At 41.9% G+C, this 19,600-nt stretch overlaps 2 protein-coding genes and 1 long non-coding RNA gene across 26 annotated transcripts in view; 1 reads left to right on the top strand and 2 right to left on the bottom strand.

Annotated features, from left to right (window-relative positions):
* PITPNM2 (phosphatidylinositol transfer protein membrane associated 2) overlaps positions 1–5,160 on the bottom strand; it is a 129,877-nt gene extending 124,717 nt beyond the window's left edge. For 6 of the 18 annotated variants that reach the window (XM_037014219.2, XM_037014223.2, XM_037014222.2 and 3 more), the window contains exon 1: positions 5,022–5,155. The gene's annotated coding sequence lies outside the window, so the exon portion shown is untranslated. Of the gene's footprint in view, positions 1–5,021 lie in introns of all 18 variants that reach the window. The other 12 variants (XM_037014225.2, XM_037014229.2, XM_037014226.2 and 9 more) reach the window with 7 other exon arrangements.
* A 255-nt stretch (positions 5,161–5,415) lies between these two features.
* Positions 5,416–14,231, top strand: LOC140846408 (uncharacterized). The gene is made up of 2 exons (XR_012125455.1): positions 5,416–5,552; positions 13,980–14,231. It is a non-coding gene; the product is annotated as an uncharacterized lncRNA (long non-coding RNA).
* The window catches only part of MPHOSPH9 (M-phase phosphoprotein 9), a 64,229-nt gene continuing 51,065 nt past the window's right edge, over positions 6,437–19,600 (bottom strand). For all 7 annotated transcript variants that reach the window (XM_073222564.1, XM_073222563.1, XM_073222562.1 and 4 more), the window contains 8 exons: positions 19,331–19,465; positions 18,259–18,434; positions 16,538–16,684; positions 15,645–15,765; positions 14,764–14,867; positions 13,832–14,079; positions 13,448–13,516; positions 6,437–10,832 (listed from right to left, as the gene is read on the bottom strand). In XM_073222564.1, the coding sequence (XP_073078665.1) occupies positions 10,731–10,832; positions 13,448–13,516; positions 13,832–14,079; positions 14,764–14,867; positions 15,645–15,765; positions 16,538–16,684; positions 18,259–18,434; positions 19,331–19,465 (1,102 nt within the window). In that variant the 3' untranslated portion in view covers positions 6,437–10,730. The remainder of the gene's footprint in view (positions 10,833–13,447; positions 13,517–13,831; positions 14,080–14,763; positions 14,868–15,644; positions 15,766–16,537; positions 16,685–18,258; positions 18,435–19,330; positions 19,466–19,600) is intronic.

Genomic DNA, 19,600 nt, shown 5'->3' with positions numbered 1-19,600 from the left:
GTAGCCACACGAGGTGGGTGCAGGTCTCAGCTGTGCCCCAGTTACCTGTGCAAGATCAGGTGAGTTTGTATACCTCCAGAAGCCTGTTTCCTTTCCTGTAAAATGCAGGCAACTGTCCCTCTTCATCTCAGGAGTGCTGTGGCACTCAAGGGAAGCAGCCGCTGTGGAGGTACTTTGTATATACAGTCGGCCCTCATAATTCATGAAATCCCTGTTTACAGATCTGCATACTCACTAACATTTATGTGTAACCCCAAAGTTAATGCCTGTGGTGCTTATGCCTGTCATTTTCAAACGTGCACAGAGTGGTGAAACATTCTGAGCCGCCCAATGTTTGTTATCCAGCTGAGGTCAAACAAGGAGATGTTCTCAAACCATAAACAAGTGCCCCTTTTGAGGCCTGTTTAGTGCCATGGTTTCCACACTTTTGTGCTTTTTGTTGGTGATTTTGCTGTTGGCCATGGCCCCAGTGTAGTGTCTAGTGTTGCCAAGCACAGGGAAGTTGCAATGGGCCTTTTGGAGAAAACACCTGTGTTAGAGAAGCTTCATTCAGGTGTGAGTGATAATGCTGCTGGATGTGAGTTCAATATTACTGAATTAACTACGCATTAAATAAGTCATCTTTAAAAAGAAACACACACAAAACAAGGTTATGTATCAACTGGTTGACAAACACATTGTGACCAGAGGCTTACAGGAACTCAACCCTGTACTTCCCCTAGGTGCTGCCATTTGAAATTCGCTAATTCAGCGTCCATGGTGCTTTACAGGACAGAATGACCAGGAATGAGGACACTGGACTGGGTACACACACGACATGTGAGCCATGATATTTGGAGGTCTGCTCTGCAGGCCCACTGGCTCCCATGGCTGCGGCTGATGAGTCCTCCTATCAGCATCGCTCTGAGATGGGAATCAGCCTCAGGGTCCCGCACGTCCTGCTGCTGCTGCTTTGAGAACTCTGCCTTTCCCCTGCACCCCCCACTCCCAACCCCATTTCTCCAACAGGGAAACGCTTTGTGAAGGACACAGGACTTCAGCAGGAAGAGGGTGTGAAACTGCTTTTTGATGTTCTTCTCCTAGGTTGTTGCTTGGGGTTTTTATTTGTCTGTTACCAGAACCCTGCCTGTTTGGTGGGTTTTCTTCCAGCCCTCTGGAAAGGGCAGTTTTTAATATGAGTAATATAAGCAAATACCAGCTCTCTTCTTCAATGGTGCTTTGTGTCTTTGGCCATAAAGGTTTAGCAGGTGTTTGCCAGGCTGAGTGCAAGGAAGTCAGGACCCCTAAACCCATTTTGAAGGAAAAAAGGGCCAACATACCAAGATGCTGCCATTGTCCACTCGCTGGTGTCAAGAGCAAGCACTGAACTGGTATTTAGGGACATGGGTTCCAGGCTGAAAGAGGTCTTAAGCATGTCATTTTTCAACTGACCTCAGCTTCTTCTCCTTGACAGGTGTAGCCCTCCCAACTCCAGTGTTTCCAGGCCGTCTGTCAAGGCTGAAGAGGATTTGAAAAGGCATCCCCAGGCCCCCCACTTTACCCTCCAAACCAGTTCTCTCCTCTCACACCAGAACACCTTTTCTGGCAGGGCCTTTGTGATAACCACAGATTTTAGACTGCAAATCTTACACACCTTGACAGGTGTTGTGTCTATGAAAACTCCGCCCATTCTTCAAGGCCACGTTCAGAGCCCACCTCTTCCAGGAAGTCAGTCCTGACTGCCTTACCCAGAAAGAGCGTTTCCTCTTCTGACCAATGCCTGCTGTTTAAGCAACACTTATCATACAAACCCTGTGTTACCTGTGGGGGCACATCTCCCTAGTCACACTGTGAGTTGGCCTAAGTTTTGGGTGCACTGTCACTTATTATATTCAACTCATTTATCTACCCAGTTTTCTAGAAACCTTTTGCAATGACTTATAAAGAACATAGATTAATTTACACATAAGCATACCCACACAAATAGACAGATATTAAAGGAAAACAGAAATAAGTGTGCTGACCATGAGAGTAAGTGAGTACAATTGCTAGATAGAAAGTTGTGATGTGCACCGAGCATGCTGGAAGCCAGGGAGAGAGGGGGTGATGACCATAATCAGTCAGAAAGACAGTGTGTGCAGTATGGGAAGAGTCGAGCAGAACCGGGTACAAGCTCAGACAGCCTTTGGGCGAAATGGCTGACCTCCCTGTGTCTCAATTTCTTTCACTGGGAAAATGAGTGGAGAACCTGCAGGGCGCACAGGGGAGCCCTGTGGATACACTGTGTGTGCACAATATGCAAACAATAAACGCTTTTCTTCCCCACTTTCTACTCTCATTATCAAGGGAGGAAGCAACTAGTTTCCCATGGGCAAAGGCAAAGTTGGCCTGGCCCTAAATTCTAAAAGAAATCTTTCATATGAGACTCTATAAGAAGCCTTGAGCAAAGGAGGTAATGCCCTGTGTTACGGTTTTACAGCAAAGCAGATAAGGATTTGCCATGGCTCTATTTGATAGTATCCCTGGGAATTTAGTAAAAGCTTAATAAATATCAGTGGCACAACCTCTATGTGAAGACCACTTAGCTGGTGTCTGGTGGCAGGGGATCCTAGCAAGCATGTTTCAGGATGGCTGTCTGCAAATGGACTGATCACCTTTAAGCAAGGCTGTGGAGTGAAGCATGGTGCAAGCATGCAACCACAGCTACTTGGGACTGGCCAGCTCCCCTGTCCATGGCTGAAGCTGCAGGAGTGAGATCACTGTCCTTCCATCACAGAGCACGTGGCCGCCAGCAGCAATCTTGAAGCACCGTAAGTTTCCTCTTCTAATCTCTACAAAAACTGCACATTCTCTATGACTGGCTCTTCTCAGAGACCAAGATGGGAAGACTTAACCGGATGGAATGCTTAGGAGAACATCTGCCTGGTTTTAAAATAGGCCTCTAGATAGGGAGGGAGGCAAAGCTGGGTCCCCATGAGAGAATGTAAAGCAGTCAACACGGGTCGAAAAGGGCTCCCAGCAGCCATCTAGGCCAACCGTGTCACCATTTATTTACAGGACGTTTTCCTGAGAGTAGACCATGTGCCCACCACTGGGGATACAGAGAAATGTGATTCAGTACCAACCCCCACCCCAGTCTAAGTGGGGGGGGGTACACTTGTAAAAAGATAACAGCCACTCCACGTGATAGATGAGATTAAGGTGATTCAAAAGTACGGGTGATTGACTCCACCTGGGAAGGCCAGTGAAGACAAGCCAGGGTCCCAGTAAAAAAGAAATGACAAGGGAGAGGAGAGGAGGCAGGTCTAGATTCTGAGGGGCCTCCTACAAGCTGAAGAATTTTCTTTCAGATTCCATAAGGACTCACCTAGACCAAGAGAACCAAGTGACTTAGTTAAGCTGGCAAAGACATTAGGGGACAGCCAGATCTGGAACCTTGACCCCCATGTCCAATTCTCTACCCTACTGCCTCTAGTGAGCTATGTGAGGCCAGAGAAAGAAGGGCCATTCCACACTTGCCACCCAAAAGCCTGGATTCTGTGTCCGGCCATCATCACAGTAGAGTATATACTGTCCAAGTCATCTGGCAAATCACTCCCTGTAAGAAAAACAGCCCTTCCTAACTCACTGTGTTTCTCTCTGCAGAGGAAGAAAGACTGAGAATCCTTCGATAAGGGCATACAGGGTCCGAAAGAAGAAAAATAATCTAACAGTAACAGGCGGGAAGTCAGATAAGCTAGGGTCCAGGAGGCAAGCTGGGGAGGGGTCTTCTACTCCATCCAGATGCTGACTGTGCACGGGGAGCTGACCCAGGGCAGGGGACGAGGGATCGATCAAACTCCACAACTGCCCTCCAGGAGCTCACAAGCCAGCAGTGGAGATAAGCCAGGCACAAAATAACTATCAAATAAGTCTGGTGGTGATAAAAGCCACCTAAAAGACACAGATAAAGTGCAGTGGGAGTTCAGAGCAGAGATGAGTCACGTTGGGCTTGGGCGATATTTCTTGGGCAATAGGGGAAATTCACATAAAGGGGAGCATTTACTGCCTTGTCCCCAGAAAGGAGGGGGTCTGTCCTAGCAGTTCCAGAGACCCCCAGGTGGGAGCTGGGGAGGTAGCTGGCAGGGACCCAGAAAGATGCTCAAATGAAGTCTCCTTTGAAGAAACCCGATTCTGGAGGCCAGCAGGCAGGCAGACCTGAGACTTTGAAGAACTGCCGTATTTCAGAGGTAGGGGGAAAGAGTGCAGGATGAGGAATCTAGAATTTCTCTATGGAGCAGCAAGTCCATTGGAAGGGGACAGAGCTAGAGGACTTGCCTTGAAATGACATTTAGGTGGTAAGCATACTGTGTTAGAATGTTCATTTAGGGTTTCTTGGGAAGAATTAGTGCACATTATAGGGGAAGGGGACACTGAAGTTTGCTCTCCCCAAGTCACCCATTAGTCCAGCCCCTGATAAGAAAGGATGAGAGGTGGATGGAAGAGGAAGCTGCTGCCTCTAAGGCAGAGCCGGCACCTCAGATTTCACCACTTGAGACTGAGCATGGAGATGGGTCAGATTCCCCTCCAGCCAGGAGCACACCTGGAGCACCTTTCCCAAGTCCGGGTCCCCTCTCTGCGGGGCCCGAGGCTTAGGCCCAGACACCCACCCATTGACTGCCAGGGCTGAGGGAGTCCGCTGGAGGCGATTCGCACTAGGCTGCGCGGAGGGCTTTGCCCACCTCTTCCTCCCGCCGGCCGAGCCCTGTTTTCACGGCGCGGGTCGGGCCGGAGGCCGGCGCAGCACACACCTGCCCGGGCCGCGGCCGCACTGGTCCTGGGGGAGGGGTGTCCTCCACGCCCCAGCCGCCCCTGACGTCCGGGGGAAATTCCGGCGGGGGGTCAAAGCCAGGCGGCGGGCGGCGGGCGGCGGGCAGCGGGCAACGGCGCGGGCCGGCTGGGCGAGTCCCCGGGGCCCGCCGCGCCACGCCCTCCAGCCTCCCCGCGCGGCCGCCCGCATTCGCCGCCCCCGCCCGCCTTCCGGCCGGGCCGCGAGCACTCACCGTTCAGCGGGGCCCGCAGCGCCTCCTCTTCGCCCCACGCCGCCGCGGAGGCGCGGGCCCCGCGGCCCCGGCCCGGCCGGCTGCGCCCCGCGGCTCCGCGCGCCGCCAGTGGCCCCGGGCGGGCGGGCGGCGGGGCCCCGCGGGTAGGCCCCCCGGCTGGCGGGCGGGGGCGGCGCACGTGCTGGCGCCGGGGCGGGGGCGCGGGCCGCTGACAGCTCTACGCCGCCGCGCCGCCGTGCTGCCCGCGCGCGCCGGGCCCGCCGCGCATTCCCTCACTCGGCGGCCCTCTGCTCCTCCGTCAGGCCGCCCGCCCGCCGGAAGAAGCGCGCCCGCGGGGCCGTGCGCCCACCCCGGCCGGCCGAGCGCCGCAGCCGCAGCCGAGAGCGCCGGGGCGGGGGCAGGCAGCCACGGAGACTGCCACTCAAACGCCGTTCAAACAGAGGAAGGTCCTCGGGAGTCGGATGACGAGCCTCGGGGAACACACTGCACACGACCGCATAGGGCATCTGGAATGCTGCGCGCGAGCCGAAGGTAGGCAGCTGAAGCCCAGTGACAGACCAGACACGCAGAAATGGGCACCGGGGAGTTCCTTCCCCGCGACACCGAGTGTGCTCTGGGCCAGAACAAAAGTGCTGCCCGTTGTCAGCAGTGGTGGGCTGACAAAAGCCAGCGGTGCAGGCAGCTCTGGTCCCCGACCCCAAGAAGCAACTGAAGAGGAAGGCTCAGAAAACAGCTTCCTTTTGAGGTTCCCTCCCGATTGGACTCTTCAGTCAGAAAACAAAAAAGACTAAGGGGACTGGGTAAAAAACTTAAAGGAATCCTTGAAGTGTATATTTAGATTGCACAAGGATGAACTTGTTTGCCCAGGTCTTAAGAATTGGGGTTAAGCAGGCACACCTAAGCCCTAGTGGCAGTTCACCTTCACTAAGTATCACCCTATATATGGTTGAGAGGAGCCGGGAAGTGCTTTCCCCTGGAAGGGCAAGTGCAAGCTAAAATGAAAGCACTCCAAGGTGAGTTCAGTTAGGGGGGCAAAACCACCACAGGCTGCCCGTCTCCTAGGTTACTGCCAGAACTGGAGGCTGCAAGGGCCAGGAAATCCATCATTACACAACTCGCCTCAACATACCTGTCTTGTGATGACCGCACTGAGACAGACAAGTGACCTGCGTCCTATCAAATACTAAGCCCTCAGCTCCTTCCCTCCACCAAGAGGGGGGGTCTAAGATCTATTAAGATTTTCGGAGCACACACAGATCTCCAGAGTGAGGTCCTTTGCACACCAGCCGGAACTGAGCACCCCGAGGGAGACCACAGTAGCCCTACAGTGAGTGCACTCAAATAACTGGGATGTCTTAACACCACGGAAAACCGGATTCCTCAGCGAGTAGGAAAACACGAATATCACAGGACAATTCATAACCACAGATATTTATTGTGTGCCATAAGCAAGAATGAAAACAAGATGGTCCCTGCTCTCAAGGAGCTTACAATCTCATTACTCCAATATTTGATGAGATTTAAAAACTTGTTTTTGTCTAATCAGCAGCACTATAGGACATAAATTTTTCACATTGTATTGGTCACTGTTACAGAGAAATTGTGAATAAAACATAATTATCTTTGAAGTCTGCAGTCAGAGATAACATAGTGTATAATGTCCAGCAAATACAAACTTATGGCTTGATTTCTTCTATTTAAGGTGTACTGAAATAAAAGAGATCAAAAGGGGAAAGCTTAGTAACACAGGTCCTAAGAATACTGGAGTAATTTAATAGATTATTAAACTGCCACACAACTCTTTGAAGGGCAGGAAATTATTCCCTGCAAAATGTTTTTTGGGCAACATAATCAGTTTAATCAGACCTGCAAATCTCAACCATTTACAATCACTCCTGATGGGTATATAATTTATTCTATGATTCTTAAAGGGCTCTAGGAATGCATTTGTTTAAAACTTTTAAGACTCCCAGCACAGTGGCACAGCAAAATTTAGTGAAAACTGCATTGGGGCTATCTAAGACTTAAAATAACAGAAATATCTAATTTTGCTACGTATGTAAGTGCAGCGTTCAGAATTCAAATCGCACTCAGCAAAGCACCTGGCTTTTCTGAGTTAAAAAGGGGAAACACGCTTTGGTTGCTCATCAAAATCTAAAACCAGTGGCAGGCACATCCTTCGTGTAGTTCTGCTTCACAGGCCTCCCCTTCAGCTGTCGTTACAAAGAGCAATCATATTGATTTCATTAGCAATATTTTAAGATAACCTATCATCAAATAAATCTCAAATCACCTATTTTATTTAAGATCAAAGTGTTTCTGAACTTACACTAGACAGGTTATTCTTAAGTCATTAAAAAAACTAACACCAGAGTAAAGCTAATTTAAACACCAGGAAACCTCATTTTTTGCAAAAAGTCGGGAGAGAACATCTTAGACCTAACACCTAATGGCAATATCAACCAACTCATGTCAGTTTTTTAATCAATTACTGGGGATACAGTCTTCCAAAGCCTATCTAATTCAGAATGAATCTGAAATATTTATTGAAAACTTACTAAGCACTAGGCACTTTACATAATCTCCCTTAATGGAAGGCAATTTCTTATAATTTCATCTTTCACTGCTGAGGAAGGCACGTCTGAGCCAGATGTGACCCAGGTCTGCTTGGTCCTCCTGTCCCCTCCCAGCTACTGCAGTCCTACGTTGCCACATCAATGACGTATACTATTGCTTCATTGGAACTTGCTTTAACTCTGGGCTCCCAAAGGCCATTTCTCCACCTCAGGATGCTTTGTAAGGGAAAGGAAAGGGTCAGACCCAGAAGAAAGGAGTTAACTTCTTGCATTTCAAAAGGCACTTCCCACAAGTGGAAAATTCACTTGTTTTTTTTTTTACTCACTGCAGCTCATCCCTAGCCCTCAACAAAAGCAGTTTTACTTCCCTGGGATAATAGCTGCTTTTTAAAACTGCCACATTTCCTGTTTTTAGGAGCTGTTTTTCAGTCTAATGTTCTGCAAGTTAGGCATTACCAAAGGGAAAGACAGCTGAAAGGATTTTTCTTGGTTTCCCATTTCATAGCTATAAAGAAAAATATAAAATGTGCTTTTTTAAAAATAAGTGACAAGTCCTCTTACCTGAGGACTAGTTATTGTTTATCTTGAAAACACGTATGTAAGGGCTGTATTTGCTGGGCTCTGTAAAACGGTGAGATTTCTTTCTGTCTTCACAATCTCTTAGCAGATTGCCTGTGATGCATATCACATTCTGGTTTAATTTTTATTCAAAATAAGTGTTTTCTTTTTCTACTTAAAAAAAAAGTGACTGATACTTCCAATCTATTACACTCCAAAAAAAAAGCATATGTTTTCTGAGACACACAGATGATGTTTTTTGATGGGGCTTAATACCCTTCTTGGAATAAGCCAATATAGACTAGAAGTAAATAATTGACAAGATAAAACTAATCTTTTCTGAAATGGCACTTTACTACTTGAATGTAGTAGACTTGATAATACTAGTAGGGGACAATGAAATATCCTAATAATTCCCAAGTTAGTTTTTGTTGTCATGTATAGGAATACATTAGGGTATCAGTGGTAAAGTCAACAACGCCTTTATTAGGTCTTAACACAGGCTGTACTGGAGCTTGATTAAAATAAAGTTCACTACAACTAAGAGACCAAAAAAAAATGCTAGGAAAAAATACCAAGTATAAAGGCACTTGATTCTGTTGATGAGTGATTTTGATTAACCAGAGGTCTTCAACTAGTTGCAGTTGGGAGTAAAGGTTCAATTCCTGGATAGGCTTGGAGGGGTAGTTGTCAGAAGGCCCCTCCTTGCTGAGAATCCTGAAATTGAGGAGGGAGCATGGCTATGCACCAGGCCTGGAGCTCAGCCAGGTGAAGCTTTGGTGAAGGGCACTCAAAGATAATTTGAGATCCCTGCTTGAAGGCATACATATTATACCCTAATGGAGTAACAGTTGGCTTGGTTCATTATAACTACATGCTATTAAGTGTCACATAAAGAGGAAAAGCTCAAAAGTAAACTGAACTTCAAAACCTGAGCATTTCAGCAGGAATTAATTTTGGAAGTTTGGAATAAGTCTTTATCAGTAAATACTGTTAGGAAGGGGCATAAAACCTAAATGTGATTTATTCCCACCAAGATGTTTAAACATTTTAACAGTAAGGTATTAACAAAGGGCCACGTGGTGGAAGATGCTCAGGCTGAGAATGGGGGGTGGGGGAGTTGGTAAGGGCCTGGCTATACCTGTTTGAGTTTTCTTAAACCTATCAATAAAATTAAGACAAATGTAAGGGAAAGATATAACTGACTTAGGTGAAGTCCGAGAAAGAATGTGAACCCTGTAGTACTCAACCAATAAGGAACCAGGGGAGGGACTCGCGCACTAGGAGATAAATTACTGGCGCCAATTTCCCCAGGTGTGCCTGCCCTGACCAGACACCCGATCTTGGAGGACTGTCATTAAAGCCTCGCTCCTCTGTTCTCTTTGTCTCCGTGTCCACTTACTGAGTTTGGACCAGTGAGTGTATTTCTCACAATACTGAGCTTGAATACGTCAGTACTGGGTTCTCCTGACCACCAAAAAGCGGGCAGTTGAGCAGCCCACTTGACCAGCATAAGGACATGTACTGCTGGTGCTCCTGACCAGAGCACAACCTCCTGCCCACAAGCTCCTTCCAAGAGCCAGAAGGCACTGCCAAGGCAGTGAGCTACAGGTTCTACCTAGACATATTTCCTGTTTATTACAAGCAGTTAGTCACTCTGCTCTAAACCTAGTGTTCTTACAGCACCTACTATGGGAGTATTTATTTTTCTTTGTGGCAGGGGTGGAGGGGTAGAGATGTGGGCAAGATGACTGTTGAGGTCACGTGCCTCGAGGACACCAACGCTGCTCTTACCACATCGCTGGGTGGTGGCGGTCTTAATTAAAACTTTATCAACTTACTGTCAAGAGTGGGACATAAGTTACATTCAGAATGATGGAAAGAAAGCTATAGCTCTTTGATTGTTTAGCTTTTTCTGAAAACTATGTATTTAGCATCTCTCATTTTTCTTTCCTTACAAATAATAAAGTTTAAAGGAAACAAAATGAGTTATTCATATAGTTGTCAAAGCTTTGCAGTATTCCATTGTTTTCAATATTTTCATTATTACTAATGTTCACTCTAAGACATATGTTTCAAGCAGGAATTGCATGACCATTTTTTTTTAAAACCTCAACTAAAATCCAGTGAATGCTGTAAATTTTTTTTTGCATTCAGCATGTATTAGTCTATCATTATGGAAGCTGTTCATAAGCACTTATTTTTTAAAAAAGGAATCATATTCACAATGTAGAACAAGTTTATAAAATTGGTGAGCAAATTGTAAAAGCATAACACTGTTTAGAAACCAGCTGTCTCCCATTTATATTTCCTTATTCTTGATATAAACTGGAAACATACTATTTAAAAATAATGCTTTTTAAATAGTAAAATATACAAGAGATTCCTGAGCATAAGAAAAATATCTTGAAAATATGTGGCCATTTGAAGTATAAAACAGCAAGTGTAAAGAATAGCATGATTTAAAACTACTGTTTGTAGGCTTATAAACAGTACAAAATAGTTTGCCTTTTCTGAGTGCATAATTATACATTAGTGCAAACAAAAACGTCTCCAAATTTAATGGCTACAAATCTCAAAGATTTGCAGAGGTGCGCAAAACATGAAATTTCTTTAATGTCATGCGAACTGAGCCCAGTTCTTGATTAATCCTTTCCAAACGATCTTCCAAGGCTTCCTGGGGGAAATAATGGAAAAAGTTTAATTAGAATTCTCCATTAAGTTTACTGGTTCCATAATCGCCACCTACTGACCCTTCTTTCAGCAAAAAGTGGTATGAACATTACAATCACAGTTATTTTGTTTTTTTGTACAAATCATTTGTTTCTTTTAACCTGAACAATGTGAATCAACTTTTCAACCATTCAAAATAACTGTTGCACTTTAAAATATTCTCAAGTCTGATATTTTGAATATGTGGAAACTAGTAATAGCAATACAACTGACTGGAATGAGCTAATCTTTGGCTTCACTGAACCACAAGGCACCTAGGAGGGGCTTCTTCACACATTTCGCCTGAAGAAACGGACACATCTGATTAGCGCCATATCCCACTTACACATATATCAAACAACTTTCTTTTGACAAAAATTTCCAAGTTAAATAACGCTGCAAGAGACTTTTCAAAGAAACAGGATTTCACACGTAATAAATGTTAACTATTTTTAAATAAATGGTACCTGAAATAAATACCTATCATTTTAGATACTTGATTCAGTATTAACTCCAATGGCATCCTGAAATAAAACTTAAAATTTTCTCTTTAACAGCTTTAAGAGGAGTACATTCACATTCATGATAGAATATTTAACAGATGAGCAAAAAGTTAACAACTACTTTTGCTCTTTGCTGTTTTTGCTGCAGATTTGCACACAATTTTTAAGGAGAAATACTTTTTCAAAATGTTTTTCAATTGAAATTTTCCTATTATGAAATATCCTTCTACAACACCATTTTAAATCAATGTGAAATATTCCATTAGACTTAACCAAAAATTCCATATTCAAGCAAAAATCTTTTAGTAGAAATTTAAGGTTGCTTCTAATTTTGAGTATCATAAATAATGCTACAATAAATATTTTTAAAGATCTCTCTTTGTACATATCTTTAAGTACTGTCTTAGGAGTCATTCCCAGAAGTAAAAATACTAGGTCCAAAGAAATACAAAATTCTAAAGCTTTGTGACAATTTCTACTTCCACTCCATCTGCAGTGTGTAAGAGTAAGCTTTCCCCCATCCTGGGTGCTTTTTTTTCTTTTTTTTAATATCTGCCAATGCAATAGATTTTTATAAAATGATGATTGTTTTTTAAATGTGTATTTTACATATTTCTTTTTTTTGCCCAATTTTACTTTTTCACTTATGAATCATACATAAGCATTCTCAGTCTTTCTTTGCTGCCATTTGTCTTCTAACTGGACTGAAACAGCTTTGACATATATAAACAAAAATCAGAATCCTTTGTCTTATTTTAAAGAACTTATAATCATTACATAAAAACATATTAAAAGTTTCAGATTAATTTAGAATGAGGATATCAACAAGTCCTTCTACTTTCTCAGCAAATTATTATTATTTTTCCCAGCAAATTATTTTAAGAAAAGTTTTACATTGAGTCTTGTAAGTTACAAATAAAAACTTTCAGAACAACAAAAACAATAAAAAGACTTAGCATCAGTAAAAAAAGAGAAGTTAGGGATACAGGGCATAGAAAATGACCTCTATTTTTTTTTTTATGACTTTCTTCCTTTCTGGTATCACAGATAAACCTGAAAACGAACTTTTCCTGAGGTTAAGGCACTGAAAAGCCCAATGCAGGTTTTTTTTTTTTAAGTAAGAACATTTTTTTCTCCCCTTTCTTTTCTTTTGTTTTTTATTAAGGAATCATTGATATACACTCTTATGAAGGTTTCATAAGAAAAACAATGCCGTTATTACATTCACCCTTATTATTGAGTCCCCCTCCATACCCCATTGTAGTCACTGTCCATCAGTAGAGCAAGATGTCACAGAGTCCCTATTTATCTTCTCTGAGCTACACTGTCTTCCCCGTGACCCCACACACGCCATGTGCACTAATCATGATACCCCACCACAATCCCCTTCTCCCTCCCTCCCCTCCCCCTCCCCTTTGGTAACCGCTAGTCCCTTCTTGGAGTTTGTGAGTCTGCTGCTATTTTGTTCCTTCAGTTTTCCCAATGCAGTTTTATAAGAGACCACATACTTGTGCTGCTATGTTTAAAATGTTAATGTCCCATGGTTTCATGCACTTTAATTCTCTCTGAAAAGCAACCAGAAGAAATGCATATTGGCCTCTTCCCTGGCACCATCTCCTGCTCAGTAATGGAATCACATCTCTCTTCTCTTATTAACTTCTACAGCTATTCCAGTTAACGAAATTCAAGCGTTTTACATGTTAACAGGGGTTCATAAATAGATTGCAGATTGGGGGAAAAAAAACAAACACAAAAAGGGAGATTTAATGTGAGAGAATTAGTTTAACAATGTAAAATCTGTTAAAAGGCATACTGCCATTTGCTCCCAAGTTAGTTTCCTGAAAACATAACACCATGAACACCTTTTCTTGAAGTACAAAGGTAAAATCACTTTATTTCTGAAAGCTAGCATGCAGCTATAAAACATGCTATCATTGAATACTTCCTATAAAGGCTAATAGTTTTGCCCAACTGCTTCAGTGTGTCTGAAAACCATGATATTAAAAACTCATCTTAGATGAATGGAGCACTGACTTGCATCAAGAATCTAAAGCAGATTCAAGCTAAGACATTTCACCTGATTTAATCTCGTCTGCAAAGTGATTCGTCCTCCAGTAGAAGGCATTCGACTTAGTGCTGCCTCAATCTGTTAACACAAAACAATGTTTAAATAAAAATACAAGAACTCTAATTACAGGCAGGGAGGTTTATAATAGAATGGAAAGAAAAGACTCCAACCTAGTTATTTTCTTGTCGATCTCACCTTCACATGAGCTCTGTCTTTCCTACTTAGTAAGGACAGCTCGGCTCAAACAAGTTTCTAGAGCAGTGTTGGTGTGGCATCCACAGGCACATGAACTTCCTGGGGCATCTTTGACTCAGTAAGTCCCTTCTGACTATTCCTCAGACATAAGCATTAAATTTAGAAAAAAATTCTTTTAAAATGTTTGTTTGTTTTTACCTGGTCTTTTTCTTTTGTAAGTTCATCAAAAAACCGTTCCGTTTCAGCTAGGGTCCTAATTTTTGCTGTATACTCAAAGTCATTACCATGAGCTGCTACTGAAGTCGGCTTACACTGTTCATAGCTAACTGATTTATTCTTCTCCCAGGCTGGTCTCAAAGAGACTTTCTTCACTCCATTTGGCAACAGTTCAGGAGAAGAACTACGATTAACATGGATGTCGGCGGCTTTTTCTGAGTATTTTTTTTCTGTCAGAGAGAAAAGGAATTTTTTTTTCTGATCCATTTTTCTAATCAATCATATATTTACTAAGTATGTTACCAAACTTCACTTTCTGGAAATGGCTGCTACACAGCCAAAAAATGTAATGAAAAGACACAATAAATCATATTTAACTCAATGCTTTTCTCCACAGAATTCTAACAGCTTTGCTTTCAGTCAGACAATCTTCACAACTCCCCTACATGAATGTAGGCAAACTTTCTGTAAGCTTAAATGAACTTTAAGTAAAATTTAGTGGGCTTACATCAATACTAAAGAGTTAACATTTTAAGGGCCTACCCAAGTGATCTCACCTCCATCATAACTTTATTCCAAACAAAATATTAATGAAAAATATTAATGAGAAAAAAATAAAAATTACCTGAAGCCTAAGCTGCATAGAGATTTAGAATATAAAAGTAAACAGAAAAACTTAACAGTATGGCTCTGGTGATTAAGCATCAACATTCCCTGTACCTCAGTTTCCCAACTTTCCAATGAGGATAATAACATTGACACATAATAAAGAATCATGAATGCTTATTTTTAGAGGCCCTTGGGCAGAAAAATATTAAAGTGCAGGACATTATAATATTTAAAACCTTGAAAAATACCAGAAACTCACAAAATGGAAGACTAAAACCATAACACAATTTTTTAGGAAAAGATACCTTCCAAGTCATCTAGAGGAAGAAACTGGAGTTGTTTTCTTGGATTGGTACGTTCTAATGTAGACACAGGAACAGTATCTAAATCATCCAAAAGTATATCAGATCTATTGAATGAAGCAAGTTACTTGTGAGAAAAAAAGGGTTTAATTAATTTTCCCTATCTCTACTAGACAGATGAGATGGCATCCAGTTAACTCACATATTTATGTATTTTTAAAAAAGAAAGCTGGTCAGGTAATTTCCTAAAACTGAAATTTGTGTTTTCTAACACAAATTATATTTACATGCTAGCTATTTGAGGCATTTACTCATGTGTTATCTCATTTGATCTTTATAACAACTCTTTGAAATAAGCAGGGCAGGTATTGTTATTCCTGCTTTACAGAAGAGGAAGCAGAGGTTCAATGTGCTAAGTAATAGAGCCTGATGGAACAGGGTCACCTGCTCCGTCCTGGGAGCCCTGGTCTTCTCACTGCAGCACACACTGCTGACCACACTTCCAAGAGGGGACAGTTTTCTCAGGAGCACAGGTAAACTTACATTTAGTGCCAGGGCCAGGCCAGGCCAGCCCCCTTTCTTGTACAAATGGCTCAAAAATCCCCCTGTGTCATAACCTTTTCAGGACAACAAAGAATTATCATTCTATATCTAAAATCTGGGAAGGGTTGTAAGGTGGTATTTAGATTTAGTACTAGCCAGTTTATGTAGTTAAAAATTGTTTTAATACTTAAAAATTTTGATTATGACATTCATTTCAGTTATTTAAATCCAGAGAGTTCCCACTAACAACTGAAAAATTAGTGATAGGTAGGAGCATAAGTTGATATTTAAAAAAAAATCAGTATCATACATATTTTATCCTACATTTTTAGAGAACTTACCTAATTGGACTGCTTTCATTTTTGCTAAGTAGATGACTAAATCCTGGGGACAAATTTTCTTTAGGGGATCGCTTTGGACTATAAGCCACAGTCACTGGTGTTAACATAATCTCTCTTTTTGCTACGAAGAAAACAAAGAGGAAATATTCTTTTCCTTCTATAAAATATATGTATTGTATTAGCAGAATGTATGTTAACAGTAGGGCACTTTTTCTAACTTTAAAAGGAATATGATTTCATCATAAAGCTTCTTGAAAGATAGATAAAGAGTAAATAAGATAGAAATAATTTATAATCCTGAAGTCTAGAGGGAACTACTGTCAACATTTTAGTATATCAGACTGTAGTTTCAGCACTCTGACTCAAAACTGGTTTTTCAGGATTTTAGAAGTCAACTGGAAATAGTATGGAAACACTGGTGCACTAGTGAACATTCCTAGAACTCAATCATATATGAATCTCCTCAGTTGTTATGAAAATGGAAATTGCAGACACAAAATCAAGGCTTAAACTTCAAAACCATACCTGTAACTGGCTAAAGGAAAAGGTGACTACTGCTGGATAACCTGAGGTAAATATATGAAAAGAAGCATCTGTTTTCAAGAAGCTTCAATTAGTTCGTTTGAACTAATGTTTAATTACATAGTTATCACTGTGAAGTGGTATTAGTTGTGAAAAATGTGCTGGACATACAAAAAAAACTCACTTTAATACACTACGAAAATTTCTGTTATAGTCATTGCATCTGTGCACTTAATATTATTATCGAACAAGATTCTATTTAGGGATCCAGCATTCAGAGCACTCACAGAAGTCAGGGAGACAGGAATGTCAAACAGTGTGTATAGCTAAAATGTTACTCTTTGTGCCCAAATGATACAACCATCTCTTACTTGGAGTGCTTGATTTACGATTTGAAGGTGGTAAAGATGATGATCTCTGTGAAGCAGGATTAAACTTCTTTTGCCTTTGTGGGCCACATTTTTCTGGAGACAGACTTGCATTGCCTGACATTTCAGTTTGCCGAGGATTCACTAATTCTGTAACAGACAAATGCAAAAATCAACCAACCAAACAGAATAAACCTAGCTTCAATTATCTGTCTTTAAGAGATGTTTACACCAAAGCAATCAATGCCTCTAAGATATAATAATCATGAGACAAATGTACCACATTATAATGATAAAAAATGCTTGATGAAGGAAAGTGTGAGAGTTTATAATGAACTCATGCTGGTTCCCTGTTTACAATTGGCACTCAAGGTGATTTTTTGAGAGAGTGTATTTTTAGAAAGCAGGTCACTAATTTATTTACTAGGAGATACTGCTTTGGAGATGCAACACCAAAGATGTTGATGACGTGATTACAGGGTCCAACCAAACAAATGCAAGAGGAAGTATAGGAGATGCAAGCACTGCTGACTTGCACCTGTGAAAAATATAGTATTAAAGATGCTTCCTGTCCTGCTAGTAAGTGCTCAGTAACCAGGAAAGGTGAGAGCAGGAAATGCCACATCTTACTTGATGAATTCCAAGTGTCTGGCATAACTTCTTTTTCCTTTTCTTTTTTTATTAAAGTATCATTGATTCACAATCTTACGATGGTTGCACATACACATAACAGTGGTTCAACATTCACCCTTATTATCAAGCCCTCACCCTCTCCATTATGGTCACTGTCTATTAACATAGTAAGATGTTATAGAATCATTGTTTTCTCTGTGCTGTGCTACCGTCCCAGTGACCGTAGTGATTGCAAAGTAGTGTGCCCCTTAGTTCCCCTCTCCCTCCCTACCCAACGTTCCCAACCCTTCCTCTTTGGTAACCACTAGTCCCATCTCAGTGTTTATGAACCTACTGCTTTTTTGTGTTCCTTCTGTTTAGCTCTGTTTTTATATTCCACAAATGAGTGTGATCATTTGTATTTGTCTTTCTCGGCCTGACTTATTTCACTGAACATAATACCCTCTAGATCCATCCATTTTATTGCAAATGGCAAGACTTCTTTTTATGGCTGAATAATATTCCATTGTGTATATGTACCACATCTTTATTCATTCATCTACTGATGGACATTTATGAGGCTTCCATATCTTGGCTACTATAAATAGTGCAGCAATAAACATAGGGGTGCATATGTCTTTTCAAATTGGATTTTGTTTTATTTGGGTAAATTCCTAGCAGTGGAATGGCTGGGTCAAATGGTATTTCTATTTTTAGTTTTTTGAGGAACCTCCATATTGCTTTCCACAGCCGCTAAACCAATTTACATTCCCACCAATAGTATAGGAGGGTTCTGTCATAACTTTTTGATGTGTGTAAGACAAACTGATACAGAAAAATTTCAAATATCCTTAAGAATGCCATATAAATCTTTGATAATCAGAAAGTAACATGTAATTTGTTTTGTATAAAAGGTGCATGCTATGCCACATGGTGAAATATTATTAAGCAGGAACTCAATTATCTATGAAATGGGGCTCAAGCAGCAGTAAAATAAATTTTTCATTACTTAAAGAATTTTGTTTTAAAGAAGGTAGTATAACTGGGGGGAGGAGAGGAATTTATCTACATAATATTTATCTCTCTACACCAAACAAGGAAAAATACTTAACTATTTGAGGTGTCCTCCTTCTCTGTCTGCGTGCCCCAATTTTTTAGTTTTTTTTTTTCATCAAGTTCTCTTAAAGCTTTCAGGACTGGTGTGTCTGAAGTCTCTCTTTGTTTTTTTATCAGTAAGCTTGTTGGTGAATTTCCAGATGAAGCATCCTTTTCCAGAGGAGATAGGTACCTTAAAAAATAATTGTTAAGATACACAGTACTATGGACTGAATATTTGTGTCCTCCCACCCCAAATTCATATGTTGAAGCCCCAATCCTCATATGTGATGGCATTTGAAGGTGGGGCCTTTGTGATATGATTTGGTTTAGATGAGATCATGGGAGTGGAACCCCTACGATAGGACTAGTGCCCTTAGAAAAAGAAGAAGCTCAAGATCTCCCTCTCTGCACAGACACACCAAGGGAAGGCCTTATGAGAACAACACGAGGTAAAGGCCCTCACCAAGAACCCAACCATACTGGCACCCTGAACTTGGGACTTCCAGCCTCCAGAACTGTAGACAATAAATATTTGTTGTTCAAGCCCCCATCCATGGTAATGTGTTAGAGCAGCGCAAACCAAGGCTGTTTACTGGCTTTGTTGGAATACCACGGGAGTTGATAACGACACTCCACAATGAATATGTATGTATGCTTCACAATGTCAATCAATTAAAACTATATCTGCACTAAAAGACCAGTGCTTCCCAATCCTCTTCACCTCCTACCTCATACAGAAACATACTTAATTGGTGCTCTGGAGTACAGGGACAAGGTTGCTCTTGAGGGCTTGGGCTATGAGGAGGTGAGCGGGTCAACATCTTGTCCTGACCAGGCACCCATGTGCGGCACACCGCCATGCAAAAGCAGCTTAAGGCAGGGAAGCTCTGCACGGCACAGCCTTTGAAAGCAAAATATCCTAAAAACATTAGTTTTTCAAAGTAAAATAAAAATCAGGTCCTCAAAATTAAGACATTAAAGAAACAAAGAAATGGCTCTTTATGCCTTCCCAGACACTTAAAGGCAACTGAAAGCTCTAAGAAAACACAAGAGTCTCTAAATATGATCTAGACAAAGTTCTCTTACCCAGAAACACAGGTTTCCTCCAGGTGGTTATCCACTTTATTATCCTGGATGTCCAAAGGCTGGCCAGTAAAGATAGAATACTCTGCTCCTGGAATCAACCACTTCCGCCTGCTGACATCTGAGGCTGCTCGTGTGCTGTGAGAATGAGAAATGTTCTGAGACATCTTGAGGTTTGGGCTTCAATTCAGACTGAGCATAGAAATAAAACAACTGCTTTGAAATACAATTTACAAGTTTGCACAGTAATTTTAAAACTGCATATGACAATCT

Source organism: Manis javanica, chromosome 15 (assembly GCF_040802235.1).
Source record: "Manis javanica isolate MJ-LG chromosome 15, MJ_LKY, whole genome shotgun sequence".
NCBI classification, from domain to species: domain Eukaryota; kingdom Metazoa; phylum Chordata; class Mammalia; order Pholidota; family Manidae; genus Manis; species Manis javanica.
The sequence above is the reverse complement of the archived record's forward strand: the minus strand, read 5'-3'. Positions and strand labels throughout refer to the sequence as shown.